Source organism: Fonsecaea nubica, assembly GCF_001646965.1.
Source record: "Fonsecaea nubica strain CBS 269.64 chromosome Unknown Scaff9, whole genome shotgun sequence".
Classification (NCBI taxonomy): Eukaryota; Fungi; Ascomycota; class Eurotiomycetes; order Chaetothyriales; family Herpotrichiellaceae; genus Fonsecaea; species Fonsecaea nubica.
In genome coordinates, this window is record NW_019173682.1 from 498,890 (window position 1) to 523,765 (window position 24,876).

General features: G+C 51.8%; 8 protein-coding genes across 8 annotated transcripts; 3 read left to right on the forward strand and 5 right to left on the reverse strand.

Annotated features, from left to right (window-relative positions):
- Nucleotides 1–242: 242 nt before the first annotated feature.
- AYO20_02249 (hypothetical protein) lies at nt 243–1,462 on the reverse strand (the record flags this gene model as incomplete). Its single annotated transcript, XM_022640554.1, has 8 exons — nt 243–446; nt 512–579; nt 625–786; nt 841–1,038; nt 1,091–1,214; nt 1,265–1,312; nt 1,361–1,393; nt 1,442–1,462. The coding sequence occupies 8 exons, from the start codon at nt 1,460–1,462 to the stop codon at nt 243–245; spliced, it is 858 nt and encodes a 285-aa protein (XP_022503611.1).
- Nucleotides 1,463–2,898: 1,436 nt separating this feature from the next.
- On the reverse strand, nt 2,899–6,705 carry AYO20_02250 (hypothetical protein; the record flags this gene model as incomplete). The annotated part of the gene is made up of 7 exons (XM_022640555.1): nt 2,899–2,916; nt 2,973–3,008; nt 3,067–3,598; nt 3,649–3,748; nt 3,800–3,860; nt 4,128–4,684; nt 4,752–6,705. The coding sequence occupies 7 exons, from the start codon at nt 6,703–6,705 to the stop codon at nt 2,899–2,901; spliced, it is 3,258 nt and encodes a 1,085-aa protein (XP_022503612.1).
- Nucleotides 6,706–8,085: 1,380 nt separating this feature from the next.
- On the forward strand, nt 8,086–9,010 carry AYO20_02251 (hypothetical protein; the record flags this gene model as incomplete). Its single annotated transcript, XM_022640556.1, has 2 exons — nt 8,086–8,249; nt 8,299–9,010. The coding sequence occupies 2 exons, from the start codon at nt 8,086–8,088 to the stop codon at nt 9,008–9,010; spliced, it is 876 nt and encodes a 291-aa protein (XP_022503613.1).
- Nucleotides 9,011–9,918: 908 nt separating this feature from the next.
- On the forward strand, nt 9,919–14,074 carry AYO20_02252 (hypothetical protein; the record flags this gene model as incomplete). Its single annotated transcript, XM_022640557.1, has 2 exons — nt 9,919–13,140; nt 13,199–14,074. The coding sequence occupies 2 exons, from the start codon at nt 9,919–9,921 to the stop codon at nt 14,072–14,074; spliced, it is 4,098 nt and encodes a 1,365-aa protein (XP_022503614.1).
- Nucleotides 14,075–14,725: 651 nt separating this feature from the next.
- On the reverse strand, nt 14,726–15,658 carry AYO20_02253 (hypothetical protein; the record flags this gene model as incomplete). Its single annotated transcript, XM_022640558.1, has 3 exons — nt 14,726–15,452; nt 15,512–15,571; nt 15,633–15,658. The coding sequence occupies 3 exons, from the start codon at nt 15,656–15,658 to the stop codon at nt 14,726–14,728; spliced, it is 813 nt and encodes a 270-aa protein (XP_022503615.1).
- A 740-nt stretch (nt 15,659–16,398) lies between these two features.
- On the reverse strand, nt 16,399–18,387 carry AYO20_02254 (hypothetical protein; the record flags this gene model as incomplete). Its single annotated transcript, XM_022640559.1, has 1 exon — nt 16,399–18,387. The coding sequence occupies one exon, from the start codon at nt 18,385–18,387 to the stop codon at nt 16,399–16,401; it is 1,989 nt and encodes a 662-aa protein (XP_022503616.1).
- A 283-nt stretch (nt 18,388–18,670) lies between these two features.
- On the forward strand, nt 18,671–20,371 carry AYO20_02255 (hypothetical protein; the record flags this gene model as incomplete). The annotated part of the gene is made up of 1 exon (XM_022640560.1): nt 18,671–20,371. The coding sequence occupies one exon, from the start codon at nt 18,671–18,673 to the stop codon at nt 20,369–20,371; it is 1,701 nt and encodes a 566-aa protein (XP_022503617.1).
- Nucleotides 20,372–20,727: 356 nt separating this feature from the next.
- AYO20_02256 (hypothetical protein) lies at nt 20,728–22,368 on the reverse strand (the record flags this gene model as incomplete). The annotated part of the gene is made up of 1 exon (XM_022640561.1): nt 20,728–22,368. The coding sequence occupies one exon, from the start codon at nt 22,366–22,368 to the stop codon at nt 20,728–20,730; it is 1,641 nt and encodes a 546-aa protein (XP_022503618.1).
- Nucleotides 22,369–24,876: the final 2,508 nt, after the last annotated feature.

Genomic DNA, 24,876 nt, shown 5'->3' on the forward strand with positions numbered 1-24,876 from the left:
TCTGCCGACATTTTGGGACGAACCATTACAGATGACCTGTACGCAGCGAATGCTCCAATAGAATGATGACTTATAGGCACAGCCTTTTACATATACTCTGATATTTTTCGTATTCGTGGTCAAGTGAGATGTCCCGTCTGCCTAAGCATATCATGACTCTCATACAACTGCCGGGCTAGCATAATACCTCTTCCGCCATTGCGCACTGTGATATCACTTCACAACATCATCTTCAACGTGGGCTAATAGTCATCGTTGCCAGCACCACGTCTCTTTTCCGCACCTCTTTCCTCCAACTTGTTGCTGCCGAATATATTGCCCGCCTTCTCCAACACTTTGCCCATGGTAGAGTCTTTCTTGCCACTCGAGTTGTCATCATCATAGGCACCTCCGCTGCCGCCATAGCCGCCGCGCTCTTGTTCCTGGGTACGACCAGATCCCAAACCCTAAAATCCCACGCGTTAGGACCGTTTTGAGATCTTGTATTTTGCTGCAATAGGATGGTACTCACGTAATCTTGGTCCCGACCCGAAGAAGTTCCTCCAGTCCGGCTTGAGTCGCCATAGGTGTCATCGGTGCCTTTCCCAAGTTAGATCCTGTCAAGATAGAACAGGGAGACCATACCGAGTCCTCCTGAAGTGCCACCCGAAGAGCTGAAATCGTCCCCGCGACGACCAACGCTATCATCTCCATAGCCACGGCCGCCGCCCGTGCTCGACTTATAAGTGTCGTCGCTAGCACCAAAGCCACCAGATGACTGAGCTCCAGTTCTGCCACTGCCCAGGCCTGTTACAGGAGGTCAGATCAACTTGTTCACAGAACACTGTACTTAGCACGTACCATATTCGTTGTCACGGCCAGTGCTTCTACCACCAGTGGCTGTCGAGTCTCCATAGGTGTCATCAGTGCCTAGGCCACCACCGGTGCGGCCACTGCCACCATAGCCTCCAGAGGTATCACGGGTTCCGGAGCTGTAGGTATCGTCGCTTGTGCCAAAGCCACCAGCTTGCTGTGCGCCAGTCCTGCCACTGCCCAGACCTGCATTTGCAGTTAGCTCAATGATGTCTTGTTGAACTTGGTGACAGCTCACCGAATTCGTTGTCACGGCCGGTGCTTCTACCTCCTGTAACAGTGGAGTCACCATAAGTGTCATCAGCTCCTAGGCCACCACCGGTCTTTCGACCATAGTTGTCGCCGTCACCACGACCGGAAGACTGACATTCGTGAGCATGGGAGGGAAGAGAACCGGGTAGGAAGGGCATACACCATAGTTGTCGCCGCCAAAGCCACCTCCTTGACGTCGGTCAGAGCCCTAACTTGTAGTCAGATTGGGGTCTTAATGGACTTCTGAGTGACCTACATAGCTATCGTCACCGTAGCCACCGCCACGCCGCTAGAGAATGTTAACAGCACGCCCGTCCAATCCCGAGCTGGGCCATACGTTGTCATCATCGTAAGACATTGTGCTTGATATCGTTTGCTGATATACTCTGTTCAAAAGTGTGGGCTTCAGCTGTTTGAGAAGTTGGGAGATTGAAGAAGGTCCACAGGCTTCCGAGGAGGAGCAAAACGAGGCTTTTAAGAACACAATGAAAGCAACCCCAGCCAAAGGAATCTACGACCCTGGCTAGACTCTAAAGACGCCATTCAAAGCACGTCAGGCACGAGTGACAAAAACTGACGCGGAGGTCGTTCATAGCATACGTAAGTCTCGATACAGAACCAATGACTTGGATGAGAGACCCCGCGTGAAACAGGGCCAGGTGTTGGACAGCTGAACCCAGACAAGCATAAAGTGCAAGGAAGCTGGGAAGCTGCCAAAGTATCGTCATTTCCTGGTGCGAGCATTGGCTGAAGATGAGGGAGGAGCAGGGAGGACGGGATGCGCCTCGGTGACACCTTACCCCGTACCTGGTGTTGTGTGAGATCTGGGACCAAGGGCTGGTCTTTGTTTGTGATGTGGAGGAAGGCTCATCTCTGCCAGAACCAGAGGGGCACACAAATAAGGGACGAGGTCTTTTGAGTTGGTGAGAGAGGTGGGAGAGGTGGGAGAGTTGGGAGATGAGCTGTAAAGCTGAGTGGGTGAATGCAGGTGATTCTTGCCCCGCAGCCCGGAAACTTGCGAGGCCCTTGAAGGCCCCAAGTTGCCTATGACGGCATGTTTCGTGCATTTTGCTGCATCGCGCGCGTCACCGCGTCGCCCGAAACAAGCACGATCTGCTTTCTTTTGCTGCCGGAAGGTGATGGTTTCGATGGGTAGATGCCCCCCTGTCACCCGTGTGTCCTGCCTGTGGCCCTTGAAGTGAGTCCTCTCAGGTGCCCCTCTGTTGGTTTGGTGCCTGGTGGCCTGGTGGCTACTCATCTGCGCACCTGCGCTCGCCCGGTCAACTGGGTACCGCTCCCTTCTGGACCTCTCACACTCTTTTTTCTCCTCCTTATTCCCAAATGAGGCCCGTCAAAGCGGATCTTACCACAGAGGCAGGGTTCTTTAGAGTTTCGAAATGTCCAAGGTCCTGTCCAAGATCCAAGTCCCCAAGTCGCAACGAGGACAACCCCCCCTCACTTTCAGACCTTTTGCGTCACCTGCAAGAGTCTAGTATTTTGATACAGAATTGTACCCCTGCCGAGCGCTCTAGGTGCTGTGCCCTTTTCCGAATCTCCAGACTAGTAGTGTGGCTAATGCACAACCTGCAGCTCTTTCAGCTTGCTCGGTCGTGCACGTGTTCAAGTTGCGAGGACCACATGTTTTGCCACCGCCTCAAATGTCTCTGAGCTGGAAAAATCGGGGTTTGGTTGGGCGCTGTACGTCTCATCTCTGAAGACCTCAATACCGCAAGTCGTTGGCACTCGTCAAAACTGTCGCGACTATTGACAACCGTTCAAATATGTAGCCTGGTTTTATCGGACATATTTCGACTAGAGTAGAACGAGTTAGCTTAGCCAAAAACCCATCCTAATGCTGAGTCTCTTACCATGAATTTCTTGTGAAAATCCGATCTCAGAAGATCCTGTATACTTATCAGCTTGCATCCTTGTGCATGTCCCAGCAGTCTGCAGTGGACGTACGTTGACAAACTCCTTGTTTCCTTTCTGCTCTGTGCCTCGAGCTTGGTTCTTGAAGACCACATCGTCGTCCCATCTCCGCTTCACGTTGAATGCCTTTGGATTGAGGAGCGGATTACCAAGTGCAATATCTCGTTCTCGCTGGTCTTCTGCCTCTTGAGCCTGTGTTGCTTCTTCCCGTGCTTTTTGCTCAGCTCTTTCCTTTTTGATTTTCTCGAGTTCACGCATCAGCTCTGCCGTCTCATCTTCTTCGTCACTTTCCTCGTCGCTGCTTTCTGTATCATCTCCATCTGAGTCCGCATCGATGTCTCTAGTTTCTTCGAGTATCCTTCTTCGTTTTGTCTCCATGTCTTCATCATCGTCCTTATCACGATCAGGATCGTCTTCGAGTTCTCGCTTTATAGGTTTCGAGGGGCTGCTCGTGGGTTCTGCGATTGTCCCCTTCGTCTTTGCAAAATGAGCCGCTTCTGCCGCAAGTAATTCTGCACGGAGATCTCTCTGCTCAGCTTCTGCGGCGCCGCCTTGACCGGGCTGTCTGGTTTGCGTTAGATTGTCTTCTTCCCTGGACACTTGTGCGCTACCAACCGGACTTTGAGAAGAGTGTGCGCAGGTAATAGCCGTTGATGATAAGCTGGTCCTCGTTGCGCTTCTTTGCCTCGTGCAGGGTCAAACGTCGGTCGGTGTGCTTTTTCGAGAGTTAGCTACGCAGTGCAAAAAGTAGGTGGAGAGAGCTTACCTGTCGTCATATTGGGTGGATAATATGTCAGAAGGTACGCAGCAGGAAATCGTCCGTGGAACTAAGAGGATAGAGAGCGCAGGAGGCAGAATGTGCAGCTCTACAATGTAAAAAGATGGTCTTGAGACCTCCAAGGCGACAATTGCAGATCAGCAGCCTTGCAAGGCTTGGCAGGTCATTCAGCCTTGCCGACGCCACCACTGAGATCGTTTAGGCTTAAGTACCAAGTAGCACAACCAAACCCATGCTATAACATCTACAAGCTGAATAGTCCACTCCTCCTCTTGCCAAATGGATATACAACTAAAGCGCTCAAATATAGACCAACGCTAATACCAATTGCCACTTGAACCATCCCATACCCAACATTGAAAATCGTGCCGCCGTAAACGTCCGCACTGGTTGTACTGTTCTGCGCGTCCAAGAAGCCCGCAGTGCCGTTGTTGATGATACTTACTCCTGTCACGTTCCCAGTAATTTGATCGGCACTCGTGATGCCTGCCACCAGGCTCCCACTCGCAGCTAGTCCGCTGGGGACCTGAACGAATATCGCCGGCAACATGGCGGCTGCCGCAAGACCGTGGAAGAAGCGAGAATAGAGATTGGCCATTGTTCCGATCGCAAAGGCACCGATTGCGTTGGCCACCTGGATATTGTTCGAGAGCTTGGTAGAGATCCAGAAGTTTGATTGATAGCCGACAAAAGCGATCAGAGTCATGACCGGCATTTGTTTCCACTTCGCCTGATTGATGATAGCCAGGCATATTGCAAATATCGGAACCCAGATAAATCTCGCATACAGGAGTTTGGGCCCGTGGTTGGAATCGTTCCACCAAACCGGAATATTACAGGTCACGTCACTCTGTGCTTGAGGATAGATGAGGCCTGTTGTGGTTCCGTTAGTCCCCCTGCCCAGATTTCGTTTAGAAGAACAATAAACAAGGAAACGTACCCATAATGACTGTGCCGACCAGGATTCCAAACCCAAGAAACAGTGAATATATAATGGCGTAGACCATCCTGACCGACCCTGACACAATGCTTTTACTTTGCAATTCCAAAGCAGAGCACAGCACCATGTACCCCGGCAGGATCAGGGCTATACTACTTTGCGCAATAGCCGAGAAACAAAACACGGCAGTACCTTTGTGGTAGATGGAACCTAGGCCCCGTGAAGTGAACGAGATGAGAACGGAAGCAAGTATTTCGAATACGTGCGAGAATTGTTCCGACCGGGTTACCACCACAAGCTGTAACCAGCCCAGGATGCATCCCAGGATGAAACTTGGACCAAAGTCAACCGGCCGAGCGGAGAAAGCAAATGGGCCCACGGCGATGGCTGCTATGCCGTACGCAAAAATCCGGAGAGGAAGAGGATGTCGGCCGCGCTTCTTCATGATGTCGTCTAGATCAGCAGTCCCCTGTTGAGCGGTGTATTTGCCGTGGATGACCAACTTGTATACGTCAAAGACGTCTCTGAACCTTCCGAGATCGACGCTCTGTGACTCCTTTACCAAAGTGACTTCTGTGCTCATAGTAACTCTATCGTTGATGGAAACAAGCATCGAGCCTGGCATATAGAGAAAATCACCATCAATGTTGAGTGCTCGAGCTGAGGTCTTCATGTATTCTTCGAGACGGTGAGTCGGTGCTCCAACAGCCATCAGACACCGAGCGAGCTTCTTCAAGTACTTTCGGCAGGCAATAATCTCAGCAACATCTAGGACGACTCGCTCCTCATCTATCAGAAGGGACGGTGTGGACTTGTGATGGAAGTAGTTTGCGGGGTGTTTGATCATATCCACCGCTGTTGCAATCATGCCATTCGAGGACTTTGAATGTTGAGAGGGCGGACGAGGCACATAGTTGCTGCTTTGAGGCACAGCCGCTGCTGTTGAAGTCATGGATGCTTGAGCCAATAAGGTTGCCAGAGATCCAGTTGAGTGGCGGTCACGATCATCTCTATCATACCACTTCGGTCTTTTAGAAGGCGTGGCTCTTCCGGATGATGGTGTGGAATGATCATGACTCTCAGAGTCCGCGCGAGAATGGCTTCTGGAATAGAACCCTCTTGGAGAGTATCGGTTGGGTGGCTGTGAGACGGGGTCTTCGTGGTATGTAGGATGTGTAACTCCATTCCGTTGCAAATGTGCCAATTTCGAAGCAAGAAGAGCGCCAAAGACACTGGGACGATATTGATCAGGTGGAGGAACATAATCCAAATCATGAAGGTGCTTGTCGACTGCAGGTGTCTCTGCTCCAGAACGGGACTCCTCTTGCCATGCCGTCGCATGTGGTCCGCTAGTCAGCGTTCTGATGAGCCGTCTCGCCTCCTGAATATTCTCATTATCTCGGTGCAGAGCTTTGGGGTCTTCGTTCTCTGTGTCGTCGTCACTAGTTTCGTCATGTAGCGTGTAGGGACGTTTGTCTTTCTCGAGTGGTTCTAAAGGGATATCATCGTCATTGACTAGCCAGTCACTCAGTGGCTTTGAAGGAGGAGATGAATTCGGAGAAGCCAACGTTTGGGGAGTGGTGCTTTGAGAAATAAGAATTCCTGAGGGTGGTCTCGGTTGTGTGTGAGAATGGCTTAATCTATTGGCGAGGCGACTCGCCCGGTCCTGGGCTTGAGCCGCAGCAGCATTCGTGATTCCCGCCCAGTTCGTAGCTGGAAGACCGTGGTCCGTGACATCTTCAGAATCGGGTAAGCGGATTATTGGGACAGATCCGTGCGTGCCAGTCTCGACCAGAGGCTCTCCCGCATCATCAGCAACGTCGGAGAATTTGACCTTTTGGTGGTGTCTGTTTCCATGCCTAAACCCTCTGAGACTGTGCCGTCTCGCAGGGTTGGCATCAGAATCGTTGCTGGTTTGCCCGGATGTTGGTGACTGTATGTCTCTTTCAGCCATGTCCACGGGCCACCAAAGAGCCGATTGTGTGAAAGAACGAACGCAACCTGGCGAGCATCGACCAGCCGATTAAAATATTAAGATGTGGCGAGGGTGGAAAACTCCAGGTCAAATGGCGACAAAGGGACGACTGTTGCAACAAAGAACCAACCAGAAATATTTGGCTCAGTGCCACGTTTTTGGTATGGATTCCTGAAAGCGGAAAAAGTGAAAGGCCTCGAAGACCCGAAGAGCCTGAGAATCACACGCTGGCAAGTTCATGGAAAGGGAAAGGAAAGCATGAGAAGTAAAAATGTCCAAAGGCATAGCAGACGAGTTACTGCCCGCGGCGGAGGTAAAGGGCACCGGGCTGCCGTGCAGAGTGGGAGAGGTTTGGGCACAATGCAAAGCTTGAGTCTCATTGCATAAGAACAATTCATCATCCACAGACCCACGTCTTCGATAACAGACGGAACCGTCCTTGCACTTGGTGGGGCGTCGGAGGTTTGTCAGATATTCCATATATGCGCAAGAGCAAAAGTCGTTGCGGGTTAGGCGAGAAAGCGAAAAGGAACCACAGCGAGGCTCGAGAAATGCATTCTTTTACCAATAAGAGATGTAGGAAATGACATGAGGGTGGACGACCTTGACAGTGGCCCAACAAATATGGGGATTGGTGAGGCTCGGTGAAAAAGTTTGAACAAGGCTGACGCAACCCAAGCCCGTTAATGGGAGCAGAAAGAGGAGTTCGCTAAGGTCGAAGGCTTGAAGTAACCTCGTAGCCGTCTGGTGCCGTGGCGTGGTGTCATGATAAGTACCTCGTATACGGTACGTTCCAGTACCTGGATCTGCGTTCGGCCTTCTGCTTATCTCGCATGTGAGACAAATAAGATCATCCAAGCCGCTTGCAGATCGCGGATTTGCATGTGAAGTGCATTTACAATCATGTGATTATAGAAATCTCAGGTATTCGGGAACCGCATTGGAGTCGACTTGCAGTGAGTCAGATTTCAGACGAAAGCAAGGATTCGGGGGACTACTTCTTCTGGATAAAGAAAACATTTCAAAAGATTGATGGGGAAAAATTGGAACAAAGAGGCAAGAGGCAAACGAAAAACTGATTTTGTTGAGGAAAACGATATATTCGGTTGGTCGGCGAAATGGTCCACAGTAGCAGTGGGCCTGGATATTCGGTGGAGCATATAGTCTGAAAAACGCAAGAATATTTTCGGCCTCAAGCCACCAAGCTTGACGGGCAGACGAGACAGTAACTTGTTGCAACCCAAAGGACCAGTCACATCAATCTCGCCGTAAAACGTGTGAAGTAGCGAATTCCCTGAATGGAGACGACAACCCTCTACCAAAAATACCCACCATCTCAGCCGACGCTACCTCAATAATATGCCACGCGAAGTCGACATCTCCAACATTGAACAGCATTTCATCCTTCAAGCCCTAGAACAAGGCGTCCGACTCGATGGACGACGTCTTGGCCACTTCAGAAACCTCGACCTACAATTCGGAGATGAATATGGAACAGTGACTGCCCGTCTAGGGAAAACGAGGTAGGCTATTGTCTATGCCCGTGTTGGCTTAAACTAAACGCGTGCGAAGAGTACATGTGCAAATTTCGGCAGAAGTCACAAAGCCACTCGAAGACCGCAAGTTTGATGGGATCTTCACAATCGTCACGGAATTGAGCCCTATCGCGTCTCCCGCATACGAAGTCGGTAGACAGACCGAGCAAGAAGTAATATTGTCTCGGACTCTCGAAAAGGCTATACGCAGATCTCGTGCTATCGATACGGAATCCTTATGCATTATTGCGGGCGCTAAGTGTTGGTCCATCAGAGCAGACGTGCACGTTCTTGACTCTGACGGTGGTCTGGTCGACTGTGCCTGTATCGCGATTGTGGCAGCTTTGAGACACTTTCGAAGACCAGATGTCTCGGTTGATGGGGAAACTGTAACCATCTACACCATGGCCGAGCGAGTTTCCGTTCCATTGAGCATCATGCACCACCCCGTCTGCACGACGTTCAGCTTCTACCACGGAGGGGAGACCGTCTTGTTGGATGCCACACGCAGCGAAGAGCAAGTTCGGGAGTCGAGTGTAACTTTTACGGTGAACGATTTTGAATTATGTCAGGTTTCCAAGATGGGAGGGAGCTCGATCGATGCCCTAGTTCTCCTGAAGTGTATCAACACGGCGCTGAGCAAAGGGAAAGAGATAAACGAGATCGTGGCTAAGAAATTGGCAGAGGATACGACCAAGCGAGACGTGGGCGGACTGATTGCCGAGCTGAGAGCTGAGAATGAGAGATGACTACACTCTTGAGCCACGAACCCAATGCCGGCCGATACCCTACCCGTCATTGTCGGCGTCTGGATGAGGCGGGCTGGAGAAAAAAGGGGTAGAAAAGATGTTGTATGGACAGCAATTCTACCACCGAATGAAACGTTGATGCTTGATAGATATGTAACAACAACGCAGCGATCATCATGGATGTGGCAGTGCAGTCTCGGATGCCATTTTTAAATTCTTAGGAATCGCCCCCCCAAGACACCAAGGATCCAGTCAGCGAAGAATCAATCTCCCGCGTGGAATAGGCTGTCGAGCCAGTGGTTGGCAGTGAGGTTGTGGCATTTAACATGTGGTACACTGGGATGGCTTCCAGGCTGCAGGCAAAACGATATTTGGTTGATGGGTGTCTCTGCTCCCTCAAACTGCGACATACCTATGTAAGGAGGAGAGGTGCAGTGACCGCAGTCACCGACGTAGGTCTTCTGGGCGACTTCGGGTTGCGCCTCGCAGCACCAGCTTGTAACATTAGTGTCTCGCTTGGTGCCTCTTAAAGCCACTGAAACTAAGCGCCAGCCTTGCTAAGGCCCCATTTGATAGGGACCAGCCACTGAATGCTGTTGCCCGCACGGGGTCACTGGGGGTCACGTAGTGGCCTCCCGTGCCTCCTCCTTAGATTCAAGGCGTTGCTCCGCCTGCGCCGCGTATCCCAAATCGAACTTGGGTTCTTGGTATTGCCATAGTCACCGTCAATCTCGACAAAGGACAGACCACGCTGACATCTACTCTGTCCAACACTGTAATCTAGCGCAAAATGTCTGCAACAAACACTCTCAACTGTGACGGCGGCCTTTCATGATTCTTTATGGCACGGTAACGCACACTGCCGATTCCCTCCTCATAAACCCCTCTGGCGCCCATCCGTTTGAGAAATGGACGGGGGATCCAATGCGCCTCGAGCTCCCAACCATAACAACAATATACTGGATGATCTGGGGAATTCACAGCCGGCCTACAGCACGGGGCAGCGCCCTCCTGTAGACGACTCGCAACTCCTCAACGTATTCAATATCGATGACTCCGAAGGTCCTCAACCAAGACCATCCACCAGCTACGATGACTTTGTCGGCGGAGGCAGGTCCGCGGCAGGAGGCCAAGCACCACCGCCAACGTCCTCGACTCGACCCTTCACTGCTCCTTACATGGACAGCGGAACCCGAAACTACTCCCAGACCTCAGACCTACAAAATTACGCAAGATACGGAGACGGGGAGGATTTGACCGAGGAAGAGTCGGGATACAAATACTACGATAATGCAGGTCCCTCCGACGACCATATCCCTGGCGGAGGTGTTAAAGTTGTCGGGCGACATCACAGACGCGATCGAAATAGTCTGATGTCCATGTCGGGCGTTATGGACAGAGCAAAAGGAATGCTGGGGATACGCAACAGCAACTACTCGGATATCAACCTCCCCTTGACCGAAGCCGGTCTGCAGAACTCGAGAGTAGATACAGCTGGGACGGACGAGACGCCTCCAATTCGAGAGAAGAAGGAATTCAGTTTTGATAACATCAAAGACATGTTTACGAGGAAGAAGGTCGATCCAGCATCACTAGGCCCCAGGATTATCCATCTCAACAATGCCACGGTCAACGCTGGTAACAGATGGGTCGACAACCATGTTTCTACCGCCAAATACAACGTCGCGACCTTCTTACCGAAATTTCTCTTCGAACAATTCTCCAAATACGCCAACTTGTTCTTCTTATTTACCGCCGCCCTACAACAAGTACCTAACGTCTCCCCCACAAATCGCTACACGACTATAGTCCCGCTCCTGATTGTGCTCATGATATCTGCAATCAAGGAACTAGTGGAGGACTGGAAGCGAAAGACAGCAGACAAGAGCTTAAATGACTCCAAAGCACGGGTCTTAAAAGGTTCGACCTTCGTGGAGACCAAATGGATCAATGTTGCTGTTGGTGACATCGTCCGTGTCGAGTCGGAGGAGTCTTTTCCTGCCGACTTAGTCCTGCTCACAAGTTCTGAACCTGAAGGGCTTTGCTACATCGAAACCGCTAACCTTGACGGCGAGACCAACCTCAAAATTAAACAGGCGATTCCAGAGACGGTCCATTTAGTGAATCCTGCAGACTTGGGCAGACTGAACGGACGGATAAGGTCGGAACAGCCGAACAGCAGTCTCTACACATACGAAGCAACGTTGACGGTGGCTGGTCTAGGGAACGAGAAAGAACACCCCTTGTCTCCCGACCAGTTACTTCTCCGTGGGGCGGTCCTCCGCAATACTCCCTGGGTGCATGGAGTGGTTGTCTTCACCGGCCATGAAACGAAACTGATGCGAAATGCTACTGCTACACCCATCAAGAGAACAGATGTGGAGCGGATGCTCAACAAGCAGATTCTGATGCTTGTTGCTATCCTCTTGGTTCTCAGCGCCGTCAGCACAATTGGTGATCTCGTTGTTCGCTCCACTGCTGGCCAAAAACTCACATACCTCTACTACGATAATTTCAACGCCGCTTCGCAATTCTTCCTGGACCTCTGCACCTACTGGATCCTGTACTCAAACTTGGTCCCACTGTCACTATTCGTTACCGTCGAAATAGTCAAATATTTCCAGGCTTTTCTCATCAGCAGCGATTTGGATATGTACTACACGGAGACCGACACCCCCGCTGTATGTCGAACCTCGTCGCTTGTAGAGGAGTTGGGACAGATTGAATACATTTTCTCGGACAAGACAGGGACTCTGACCTGCAACATGATGGAATTCCGGCAATGCTCCATCAACGGCATTCAATACGCAGGCGTGGTACCAGAAGACCGCAAGGCGAGCGGGCCTGAAGATTTGGACGGCATTCATGATTTCAAACAACTCCGTGAGAACATGAAGTCACACCCAAGCGCTGGCGTCATTGACCAATTCCTCTCCCTACTTGCCGTTTGTCACACAGTGATTCCGGAACGCAAAGACGAGAAGTCGGAGATCAAATACCAAGCCGCATCCCCAGATGAGGGCGCTTTGGTCGAAGGCGCCGTGATGCTCGGATACCGGTTTGTGGCCCGAAAACCTCGCTCGGTGATTGTCCAAGTCGATGGCCGAGATGTGGAATACGAACTACTAGCAGTCTGTGAATTCAACTCGACGAGGAAGCGGATGTCGACACTCTTCCGCTGCCCAGATGGGAAGATCCGGATATACTGCAAGGGTGCTGATACAGTGATCATGGAGAGACTGGCCAAGGACAATCACACTGTGGAGACTACACTACGGCATTTGGAAGACTATGCTACTGAAGGCCTTCGAACTTTGTGTCTTGCTATGCGCGAGGTTCCAGAACAAGAGTACCAACAATGGCGACAAATTTTCGACAAGGCAGCCACAACTGTTGGAGGCAATCGTGCTGAAGAGCTTGATAAGGCAGCAGAGATTATCGAGCACGATTTGTACCTCTTGGGAGCGACTGCGATCGAGGATCGTCTCCAGGATGGAGTGCCAGATACTATTCACACCCTGCAACAAGCGGGAATCAAAGTCTGGGTCCTTACCGGTGATCGACAGGAAACGGCCATCAACATCGGCATGAGCTGTAAGTTGATCAGCGAGGATATGACACTGTTGATCATCAACGAGGACAATTCTAGCGCAACCCGAGAAAGCCTGCAGAAGAAATACGACGCGGTACGAAGTCAAGCTGCGGCAGGTGAGCGCGATGTCCTCGCACTGGTTATTGATGGTAAATCTCTCGCCTTTGCCTTGGAGAAGGATATGGAAAAGCTCTTTCTTGACTTGGCAGTCATTTGCAAAGCAGTGATTTGTTGTCGAGTTTCACCATTACAAAAAGCGCTGGTGGTCAAACTCGTCAAGAGACATCTCAAGGCCCTTCTCCTGGCCATCGGCGATGGTGCGAATGATGTCTCCATGATCCAAGCCGCACACGTTGGTGTCGGTATCAGTGGCGTGGAAGGTCTTCAAGCTGCTCGCAGTGCCGATGTTTCGATTGGCCAATTCCGCTATCTCAGAAAACTGCTCCTCGTGCATGGAGCGTGGAGTTATCAACGCATCAGCAAGGTCATCCTGTACTCGTTCTACAAGAACATTGCCATGTTCATGACGCAGTTCTGGGTAAGCGAAACGGCAACAATCTCTATCAAACTCGTGTTCAGTGCTAACAAGCGACTAGTATGCCTTCCAAAACTCCTTTTCTGGCCAAGTCATCTACGAATCTTGGACGCTCTCCTTTTACAATGTCCTCTTCACATTTTTCCCACCTTTCGCCATTGGCGTATTCGATCAATACATCTCCGCTCGTCTTCTGGACCGGTACCCGCAGTCCTACCAACTCACCCAGAAAGGGGTGTTCTTCCGCATGCACAGCTTTTGGTCCTGGGTCGCCAACGGCTTTTACCATTCCATACTCGCATACGTCTTTTCGAGTTACTTCTTTCTGAATGACGGCATCCTGGCTGATGGCAAGGTTGCGGGACACTGGGTCTGGGGTACCTCGACTTACACCGCAATCCTCCTCGTTGTCCTTGGAAAGGCGGCACTGATAACGAACGTCTGGACGAAATATACGGTGATGGCGATCCCGGGAAGCTTTGTGATCTGGTTGGCTTTTATCCCTGCCTACAGTTACGCGGCACCAAACATTGGAAGTGGGTTTTCGACCGAGCTCGATGGAATCATTCCCGTCATGTTTTCATACCCGGTCTTTTACGCACTTTGCCTCGTCCTTCCGCCAGTCTGTCTTGTGCGGGATTTTGCATGGAAGTATGTCAAGAGGATGTATTTCCCACAAAGTTATCACCACGTTCAGGAGATTCAGAAATACAATGTGCAGGATTACAGGCCGAGGATGGAGCAGTTCCAGAAGGCCGTGAGAAAAGTGAGGCAGGTGCAGCGCATGAGGAAGCAGAGAGGCTACGCATTTTCTGCGGGCGATGAGAGCACTGGCGGACAGACGATGAGAGTATTGAGTCTGTATGACACGACGAAACACAGAGGGCGGTACGGCGAGTTGGACAGTGTCAAGGGACCTCCGCCGGGCATGTTGTGACCCTCCTGTCGACTGTCACTGTCACTTGTCACTGAGGGTGTCTGTCTCACCCGAGGGGGAGACAACATCGCAGAGACAGAGAGAGCAAAGCCGACAAAAGCTTTTACGTGAAGAATGGTTGTTGTTTGTGTCCCCAATTTTCTCCCTCCGTTTTGGTGAAGATTTCAACGATGAGATGTATAGCATGCATGCATGAAAATATATACTGATGGTGGCTCAATGGCGTTCTTTTTTTTTTTCTTCTCTGAACAAAGTCATGAAGGAGAATTGATCTTGTATCCTGTACTCGGTATCCGTATCCGTTTCCTGCGTCTCCTCATGTGACTCTGTTCTTGTGGGGTTTGGTTTCCCCCTTCGACTGTTCAGGAAGAAAAAATATTTGGTTGCAAGGAGGAACAGGAGGAGGACCAAAGAAGGCAGTATCCAATCCTTCATGCATTCCATTCCGAGGGTATCAATAGTCTAGACAGTCTATATGCGCATATGAGCTGCGCGGTGGTCAAGGTTCTCCAGCATCATCCAACTATCACGGGTCCAGTCCAAGCGTCCTGTCATTCATTCCAGCCACCCAACCATCCGAACCATGGTACCGAGTACAGTCCGCTGTTGCCAGCACACGCTCTCTCTCTCTCTCTATATATATATATAGAATCAAGACGCCTTCCCAAACAAGGCTCCCAAACCCTCGCCCTTTGGTGTCGCGGCGGGGACGACAGGTCGAACCACTTTCTTGCCCCAGAGATCAAACTCTGGTTCCGCGGCGGGGATCGACCCCGCCAACGGCGGAACGTCGCCAACAACCCTCAGAGCCGGAGGGGGGATATGGGGCGTGACCAAATCTATGCTTCGAGAGTATCCGGCACTGGTGCTGTACAGTGGATTGGTCCGAGGGGCCAGCGGGCGCAAGTTGAACTCGTACATGCTGCCAAAGCTGGATGATGTTGTGGTGGGGCTGTTGGCCAGACTTGGCGTGGTTGTGCTGGGTGTCAGGGTGGACATGCTCAAGGTACTCTTGTGCCGCATTGCTGCTGGGCGGTCGGTCTTGACGAGGTGGTGGTTGTCGGCGTGATCCGAAGGGCTGTTGACAACATTGTGTGTCTGGTGGAAACGACTCAAGTAGCGAAACGCCTCAGAGCCGGCCGAGGCGCCGCGGTGAGGTATTTTGGGTTTCCATTCCGTTGGGTCAAGATCTGATCGGTGCTCGTGCAGATCAATGGGTATCCGTATGGAAGGTTTGTCTTGATGTTCTGGGGACGCGCTGGAAATGCGCGTTGGTATGGTCGGACGCGGCGAGGAGGGGAGGGACGATGGCGGTGTAGAAGATTCATGGAACAGATTGGAGGCCGAAAGAGGCTTCGCGGCGTCCTTGCGACGACATCTGACCGCTTATCAGCATCTGTCATAAAGAAGAGAGGGGCGAACGAGGGGGTGACTTACGCTTCACTGCAGTAGAGAATCGAGTTGCATGGAGTCATGATCTGTTTCTCGCACATGGCGCTGCGGTCGCGGGTTAGGAATTCGCCTGCAATGGAGACGGACAATGGACTTGTGGCCTCACCAGTACTGCAGAAAACTAGCCGCCATCTCTTTTTCTTTGTCCCTCCTGTTACTGCTGGGGCCGGAGGAGCGAGGAGTGAGCACTGAGTCACCACTCCTGCGCTTCAGTTTCCGAGCAGAGGAAGTGCCTCCTTTGCCATGTTGCTGGGTTTTTCGCGAGGGAGGATCTTCTCCCATTGAGGGCGGTGAGGTAGGTATATGTACCTGGGATGAGGGATGATAAAGGAGAGGCCAGGCGTTGCCTTGGTTGGGCAGCTGATGATTTGTTGTACACCGCAAAAGTGACTTGGGTGCATTCCAAGGGTGCCAGGCTGCGCCTTGTGTGGATGACGTTAAAAGTGGGCGTGTGCCGTACCCCGTTCCAGACGAGGCCACTTCCCGCGACCGCAATGTTTTGGGGCACCACGCAGCCTGAAAGGCCTATAGGATGAGGGGTCGATGGGCGGGCCAATGTCCCAGGTGCATGTGCCGCGAGCCCTATGACCCCCTAATCGAAGCGCCTAGGCTGAATCTGGCCTTGGTCTGACGGGTGACTGACGGGGGACAAGGAGCATCTAAACGGAGCGCACCAAAGGTCCTCTGGCTCCATGCAAGGCACTGGGAAGTGCAAATGCCATGTATCAGGAGGGGTTTAGCCCAGGTACGTGTCTTGCTCGTAGTTGGCCTCATCGTGCGATTAGCATATCCTCTCATTTTATTCCATCATCAGCTAAGAAGGAAAATGTACCATCGCATTGATTGGGACTATAATGCAGCCGATGACGGCTTCAACTCCATCCTTCTGGCACTCCTCGGGCTGCCGGCTCTCCTTCTCGACCAACATAGCATCCAAGCATGCTGCTCCACACAAACTTGTGCTCCTTTAGTTCTTGAAGCTTTTTGTATGCACCTGCATTGGCAAACCCGATTCCTGTCTCTCGATCCCGGTATCGAACAGGCAACATTGTGACGGAACACAGCTCTTGAATGTGCTTCACTGGTTTGGCTGTTTTGCGATTGTTATAGAATAGGGAGTACTCCTGCCGGGATTGGCTGGAAAGCTCTTCAAACCTTTCCAGAATGACCATATTTCGCGTCGACTCTTCCTCAACTAGAGGAGGCTCCGATACTCTGACTAGCGCGGTGGTGGCCTCGACCGGCGTCTGCTCTGTTTGTGTGCTTTCTCGGGCAATTTCTGTCTGCTCGGGTTTGTCGATCGCGCTAGCTGGGGGAGTATGTTGTAACTGCTCTATACCTCGAAAGGGCTGCAGCTTCTCCTTCTGCTCGTCATTTTCAGCTGGCTGGGTCTGCTCTTCTGTTGTGGCCGGACCTTGTATTTGTGTCTGCTCTTGCGGCACATTAGCTTCGGATATTGCAATCTGCTCAATAGACACTTCAGGCTTGATGACGACATTATCGGTCACGTCAGGGGTTGGAACTTGGACAACCTGGTCTGGCGTATTTTCCGCCAGAGCCCTGGAGCTTTGTTGTGTTTCTGATTGCTTCGCTGTATCTTGCCGTGCATTTGGTTCCTGGGGAATTGGGCTGACTCGTCCGCTCTCCGTCGGGTTGCTGTCCGTTTGCATATCAGCATACTCGTGTATCCCTTTCAAGAAGGTGTCCTCGTGATCTTGCGGGACAGTGAGTGTGATTTCCGGAGGAGCACCCATCGGAACAGGAGCAGCAGGGATGATGATGATGGTGTCCTTGTCGGGTTTGTCGGGTTTGTCAGGTTGATTCGATGTTGGTTCTTGTGCCTGCGCAATGATCACAGTACCTGTCTGCAATGCTCCGGCTTTCCCTAAACCGCCACTCCTTTCTGCGGCCAGCTGCTCAAGGTACGCTTTTGACTTACGTCCACGCTTCTTCGTCTCTGTTGTTTTTCCTTCTCCCGGATCCGGAGCATCTCTCGTGCCGATCTTGTTCAGCTTGGGCCCGATCCATTTAGCCTTAGCACTTAACCAGGTAACAACTGGCCCTTCCAGCTTCCTATCCTTGAGGGCTGCGAGTTTTGCCGCCAGCTCTTCTTGCCTCTTCTTCTCCATAGTCTCCCACCGATTTAGGCTCTTAGCATTTTGTCGCTCAACTCTTGCAGCTTCGGCTAACCGATCGGCTTGCGTGAGTTCTTTGGGAACATCCCTTGCCTTTTCTTTTTCCCGTTGTTCCTTGAGCGCTTTGAGCTTCTTGCTTTGCGCTTCGCTCTCCTTTAATCGCGCGATAGTTTCCGCTCGGTGGGCAATTGTCTGCTTACGCAGGGAACTTCGACCGGAATCAGGATCGTGAACCCATGTAACTCGCTCTTTCTTCTTAGATGGTTTTGGTGCAATTGATGCAGCAGCTGGTCTTGTCGGATCGGTCTTGAGTTTCTTCCTCATGCCCGCAACACTGGTTAGGGCTAGGTCTGCTTTGCGTTTCTTCGCTCGTTCCTCTTTGGCTTGCTTTTGTATTTCCTTCTCTCCTTCGAGGTCGTCGGCCGCGGCATTCGGCCCTTGATCATCATCATCGCTGGAAGACATGTCCGCGTCCTCATCCTCGTCTCCGCTTTTGAATTCCTCATCTTCTTCCTCTTCGTTATCCGCAAACAATAGAGTGACCTCGTCTTGTTCGTCCACATTTTCCACCTCTTCCAGTATCATGTCCCTGTCATAGCGATTGCCAGCAGTCTTCCGTCGCTCCCTACCAGCGATAAGGGTCTCAACGAGTTCTTCCTCTGATTCATCTTCGCTTGACTCGGTCGCTGAGAGTTGCGGCGTATCGTCCATGGTTTCATCTGCCATATTTGAGAAGAGGGGCAGGGGGAGAATTGATCAAATACTCATATTTGAGCAAGTAGTAAAGTACAGTCTCCTTGTTCGATTCTGCAATGAGTACCGAATAGCAAGAGTGAATTTACAGATTGGCTGGGTTGACATCGAAAAATTTGGGGAAGGTGCGGCGAGGCAGGCCACTTTACGCGTCAACTCCGAGAGAGACGCGTTATAACCGTCATGATCTCCAAGTTTCAATGAACACCTCCTTAAGGCTGTCTTGCCTAACGTTCATGTTCAAATTTCTATCAACATGCCTCACTTGCGCAAGAGTAAAGCAGTCGCTGCTATAGACACCTACCCAGAGAATCCGGACACCAGGAAACGCAAGCGAGGTAGTGCAGCCATTGTCGATGGACCTGACAGTGAACCCAATGCGAGGAGCCGAAAGCGCACAAAACCAGCAGAGGATCGCGCGGACATCACACCGAAAACTCAGCGAAAGACAAACAAGGAAGTCACTGTAACAGTCGAGAAGGAAGTGACAAGTAAAGCCAGTTTGGCGGCAAGGGGCAAAGCGGCGCTGAAGAAGGAGGTTAAGGTGACGATTGAGCAAAGCGAGCAGCCCACCTCTGACACCCCCAAACGAAGAGCGAAAGCGAGGTTTAAGAAAGAGGCCGAATCTGAATCGGAAGGATCCGAACTTGACGGAGACAAAGCAGAGCAAGAAGAGTCAGTCAAACCCAAGCGGAAACGCAAAACGAAAGAAGAAAAGGAGGCCGAGGCTATGCCGCTTGCTCCCAGAACTGTCGGGCTGAAGATGTACGTGGGCGCTCATACTAGTATAGCAAAGGGCGTGGAAAATGCAGTCACAAATTGCGTCCAGATTGGAGGCAATGCGTTTGCATGTTTCCTCAAGTCGCAGCGGAAATGGGAGAACCCTGCGTTGAAAGATGAGAACAGAGATGCGTTCAAGAAGGCGCTGATAGACCACAATTTTGACGGACTGTCACATATCGTCCCTCATGGGTCATATCTGGTCAACCTGGCGACCGAGGATGAGGACAAGGCAAAGCAGTCTTATGATGCATTTATTGACGATCTCCATCGGTGCGAGGCCCTCGGAATCCGGTACTACAACTTTCACCCAGGAGGAGCTGGACAAAGTCCCTTCGCAGAAGCGGTCACTCGACTTGCCACCAGACTCAACCGGGCGCTGTCAGAAACAAAAACCGTTGTCCCTCTGTTAGAGAATATGGCGGGGCATGGCACATTGATTGGCGGACGATTTTCAGATCTCCGAGACGTTATCTCTCAGATTAAGCCTGAGTACCGGTCTCGAGTTGGTGTCTGCATTGACACATGCCATGCTTTCGCGGCAGGTTACGATCTGCGCAGTCCAGATGAATTCAGGAAGACCATGGACGAGTTTGACAGTGTCGTCGGCTTCAAGTACCTGAAGGCGATGCACCTAAACGACTCCAAGATGCCATTAGGCAGCCACAGAGACCTCCACCAGAACATTGGCCTGGGATTTCTCGGACTCCGTGCCTTCCACAACGTCATGAACGAACCGCGCTTCCAGAACTTGCCCTTGATTCTCGAGACACCCTGCGAGAAGCCAGACCCAAGCGATCCAAAGGGGAAGAAAATGATCGAGGACAAGAGTATTTGGGCGACGGAGATCAAACTCTTGGAGAGTCTGATCGGCATGGACCCGGAGAGTGAAGAGTTTCAGCGGCTGGAGAACGAGTTGAGTGAGAGAGGCAAGGCAGAAAGGGACCAGATGCAGGCGCAATATGAGAGACTGAGGGACAAGAAGCTGGAGCAGGAGAAGAAGAAGCTGGCCAAAGAAAAACAGGCCGAGAAGGGCCAGAGGAATTTGATGGACATGTTTGGAGGAAAACAGAGCACCAACGGTGCGGCAAGGGGGAAGAAGCAGAAGGGCCGGAAAAGGGGGAATAGTTCGGGAAGCGAGTCAAGTGAACTCAGCGAGCTGAGCGATGAAGAGTGATGAGAGAATCACATCTAGTCGGAGAAGCGAGATGTCATCCTCTTGGGAAAAAACCCGCGAGCAGCATCGAGATATTGTAAATTAGTTTGAGTAAAACTATATGCATGGATTCCCTGGCCTTGAGACGCGAATCTCCGCTGAAAAACCGCCAAAAAAGGCACCTGATCCTTACTCCATGCTTGCTCTATACCTCGTATATGTATCCGTCAAAAGCACTCATACGCGCATATGCACCATCCGAACAAGACTGTCCCATGTCGGTGTGGTGTAAAACGTGCCCCTTCGCTATCTCAATGCCGCGAAAACACCCCATGCTCTTCGCTGTCAAAGAATGCAGCAGAGCCAAAAAAAAAAATTCAAGTCGTCCACCCCTCGACGGGCTTGAGGTATACCTCAATACCGCCCTTGGGGCGGGCCGTGACGCCTCCCTTGATCTCGATGTCCCTGTCCGGGTCGACCATCTCGAAATCGTAGGTGCCGACGAACGCGGCGACCAGGCATGCGAACTCGGCGACGGCGAATTTGGCGCCGATGCAGCTCCGCGGACCGTGCAGGAAGGTCAGGAAGGCGTAGTTGCTGACGGCGCCGCCGGCGTTGGCCTGGCCCGGGGCGGTCCACCGGTCCGGGTTGAACTCGGAGGCGTCGTCGCCCCACAGCGCCGTGTTGTGGTTGATGGCCCACGGCGAGAGGATGACCTTGGTGCCCTTGGGGACAAAGTGGCCCAGGATCGACGTGTTGCAGGCCGCGTCGCGCAGGGTGAGTGGCACGGGCGCCCAGAGACGTAAAATCTCCTGGCAGACAGCGTGGAGGTAGGGCATGCCGTCAATGACTTCGGCGGTGATGTCGTCACTATCGAGACTGGAGATGTGCGACCGGATCTCGTCCCGCAGGCGTGCCTGGATATCTCGTCGTTGGCACAGTTGGTAAACAGCCCAGGCGAACGCCGATGCCGTGGTTTCGTGGCCGGCGGCGAGGAAGGTCATCATGTTGTTGACGAGCTCTTCGTCAGTAAACCCGCCGGACTCGAGCGCCACGGAAATGATGTCCGGCTGCATGGGCTCCTTGTTGGCCATGCGCTGCTTCTTTTGCGCGATCAACTGGCGGCATGTGTCTTTTGCCACGTCCGATGCGGCTTGTACTTGGTTGTTCCGGTCGATAGGGAGGTTGTTGAGAAACCACGCTGGAAGGAAGAAGGAGAGGAGACCCAGGATTTGGGCAGTGCGATCTGGCTGGAAGACAGCCCGGTAGACACGATTCAATTCGTTCGTCGGGTCTTGCAGGGAGTTGAAGTCTTGACCCATGCCGGCCACACCGATGATGTCCAACGTTGCGCGACTGCCCCATTCGCTAACTTCAATCGAGGGCCGTGGCTCGGACGACGACTCCAGCTGTTTCTGGATCTCATGCACCATCTCTCGAGATTTGGACCAAAATATCGGGTAGAGTTCCTTGATGTGGCGAAAGTGGAACGCCGGCATGAGATTCTTCCTCTGCGCTTTGTGGTCGTCGCCCTCTGCAAGCAGCACCCCAACACCTAGGACTCGTCCGATACCCGTGCGAAGTAACTCGGGCTTAATGAATTCATAGCTCTTCGTATTCAGAACTTCGGCAAGGCCCTTGGGGTTAGTGACCAGCAGACGTTCCCGGTTGTAAAGGTGCAAGTAGCGGATCAGGCCGTCGTTGGGAATCTCTTGAGCCCAGCGTCTCTGAGGCACCCCAGAGGGTTCTTTGAGCATCGTGCGCCAGTGGCCCGAGATCCTGCTACCTCCTTTGACCGTCGGCAGATTACGCAGAGGGCTCGTGTAAAAAGGGTAGATGAAGATAACGTAGACTGCCCAGATAAAGGCCTGGAAGAGGAAAATCACAGAGGCTGTCCATGTGTAGGATTGGAAAATTGAATATTGAGGCGCAAACCTGACCAGGAGAACGGAGCCAGCCAGAGACAGGGTGACCCAGAAGCGATAGGTGCCCAGGAACTCTGGGACTTGAAAAGGCATCTTGAATTCAATGGGGGGCGAGTCTCTTGTGCAGAATGATCAGGTGGGAATTTTTGTCTCGCGCAGAGCCTCCTTCTGTTGGAAAACCAGACAAGAGTACAAGAGTGCAAGAGTTGAAGTGAAGAGATAATGAAGCCGAAAAGGACAGGCAGACGCAAAATGCGCGAAAAGGACACTGATCTGAATGTGGAAACGAAGGTTGAAAGTGTTGGACGGTGATGAATCCTCTTCGCCTCATTCGCCTCATTGGAATCGGGACAATGACATTCCATGTTAAGCGAGGCGGGATGGTGTCGTCATTTGATCTGTGAGATATTCCGTCTGACAGACCAGTTGAAGAGGTTTGACACCTATTATGGCCATTAGGGTGCGAGTGTCATACCTGTCAGACAAGTGGATTTTATCCAACCGAGGCATCCGTCGAGGTTTCATCCCAAAATAGGTGGTTGTCGCGAACGAATCGGCGAATTTGGCAGCAGTTCATCCGATGAAGTGAACCCGAAGCGACCCTTGGTGTACGAAATACGGCAATCCGTGGAGAAAAGGCCAGTTTGCCTGCCCAAAGCATCTGTATCATCAGAAAACAAGGTTGACGGAATAGTAATTCCAGTAACAAACCCTCTCAGTACAAGCAGGATCTTATAACTCCCTGTTGAAATTCTTGTTGCTGGGCCAGCTCGAAATCTCTGAGATTGATCGACTCTGTTTGTACTGAAATCCAGCAGAGTTGGCTCCCCTGACGTGGTTCATATCGCGTCTCTCACACCTTCCAACCCGATAAGCAACCGTCTCAAGCTGGACATATGCCGTGGACCATTCCCCGAACCTTCAGCGACGTGGTCAGGTTGGTGTCAGCGAGGCGATACATCGACGTATGTATGTTCTGATCTTAGCAAATGCAGTTCAGCAGCGATGCAAAATTTTCGGTGGACATGACATGATTCCTGCCCAGAGTCTGAGTAGTTCATTGCTCAACAAGAAGGGGATGTGGTTACTTCTCGAGGCTTTGACGTGGGAGAAAAAGGGGGGATGAGGTAGAAGCCCACCAACCGGGGAAAATGCGACCGTCATTGCGACTCGGTGCTTTTCCAGATGGTATCAATCCAGGCAGGGGTTTGAAGGATCTGAAAGCCCGGCTAACAACCACGGATGTGGTTGACACCCAGTCATTGGCGCAGGCGAAGATGCTTGATGATAAAGAATGCAGAGAAGCATGCATGGAAGCATGGAAGCAAGCAACGGACCATCCGTCCGTGAGGCCAGTCTCGAGCGCTTGATTGACGGACGTTATTGTGCCAGCGTGGGATGTGGGTTTTGTTAGATCAGAGAGACTGTGATCCACTGAATCCGTCTATCTCAGAGGGAGCCTCAGCGGAGCCGGAAGGAGCCGCGGCAGTTCATGTTTCCATCATCCTCGTACTGGCGGACGAAGTCCGACAAAACTGAAGATCCGCAAGGGACCGCGTCTAGACTTCGCTAAAGTCCCTGCAGAGCGTCGTGCCTTTGAACGACGGACAATCTGTCAACATTGCTGCAAGTGTGAAGTGCCCATGCAAATATCGGAGAGTGCAGGTCCTCTTGAGCTGGAAAGATATCTCAATTCCAGACATGCAGGTTGACAGATAGCTTGAAATAAGAGGGGTATTCCCGATAGGGGAAGCGCCTCGCTCGCGCTAATACTACAAGTAGAACCAAAATTCACTAATCAAGCCAGGTCCGTCTTCCAGTGAGAAGAGGTCGGAGAGGAGAGCAGTTTCCTTAAGGAAGGTGCGTTGGCAGGGGAGACTGCGGACTAACCCCTCTTGTGTAGGCAGTGGATAACAGAGAAGATGTGGTTGACAGTCGCAAGAGGATGGAGGGGGTTTGGACGTTACTGAGGAGGAGGAGATTGGTGAGGTTGCTGGTATCTGTCCTCGGTATCGAACATGGACCATTTGATTGGACAAGTTGTTCTAATAAGCAGTTCCCCGCTCTCCTATTTCGGTATAGACGCATCTGATATCACGTCACTGATCCAATCACCTCCCAGCACCTCTTTCCCCCCCTTCTCTCTTCCTCCGACTCCCTCGTTTGCCGGGAGAATTCCCGCACAACGCCAATGCGCTATCGCTATACCCCCTTAACCCCCCATCCTACTCACTAAAGCTGTCCTACGATGCCGTGCCTGCACTCCGTGCGCCGCTCCCACTATCCGAAACACTCCTGCTTTCCCAATCCTCGCTTTGTCAGGCGAAAATGTCTCTTCGCCCACCCCCAGTTTCCCAAATGTGAGTTCGCGTGCAAGGGTAGCTTGGTCCCTGCATTATGTCACAGGTCGTTTCTCAGTCCTGGCGGTCTAGATGGGGCAGGCAAGCCATCTTATTCACCCACGCTGCGTCATACTTTGGGGTGACTGCGCGCTTGTTGTATCAAAGCTGTCCGTAGGCCAGCCTTGCGGGATATAACAACACCATATCTTTCCTGCCTCTGCAATGTTTGAATTCCTCCATCGAGATCCAAAAGACAACA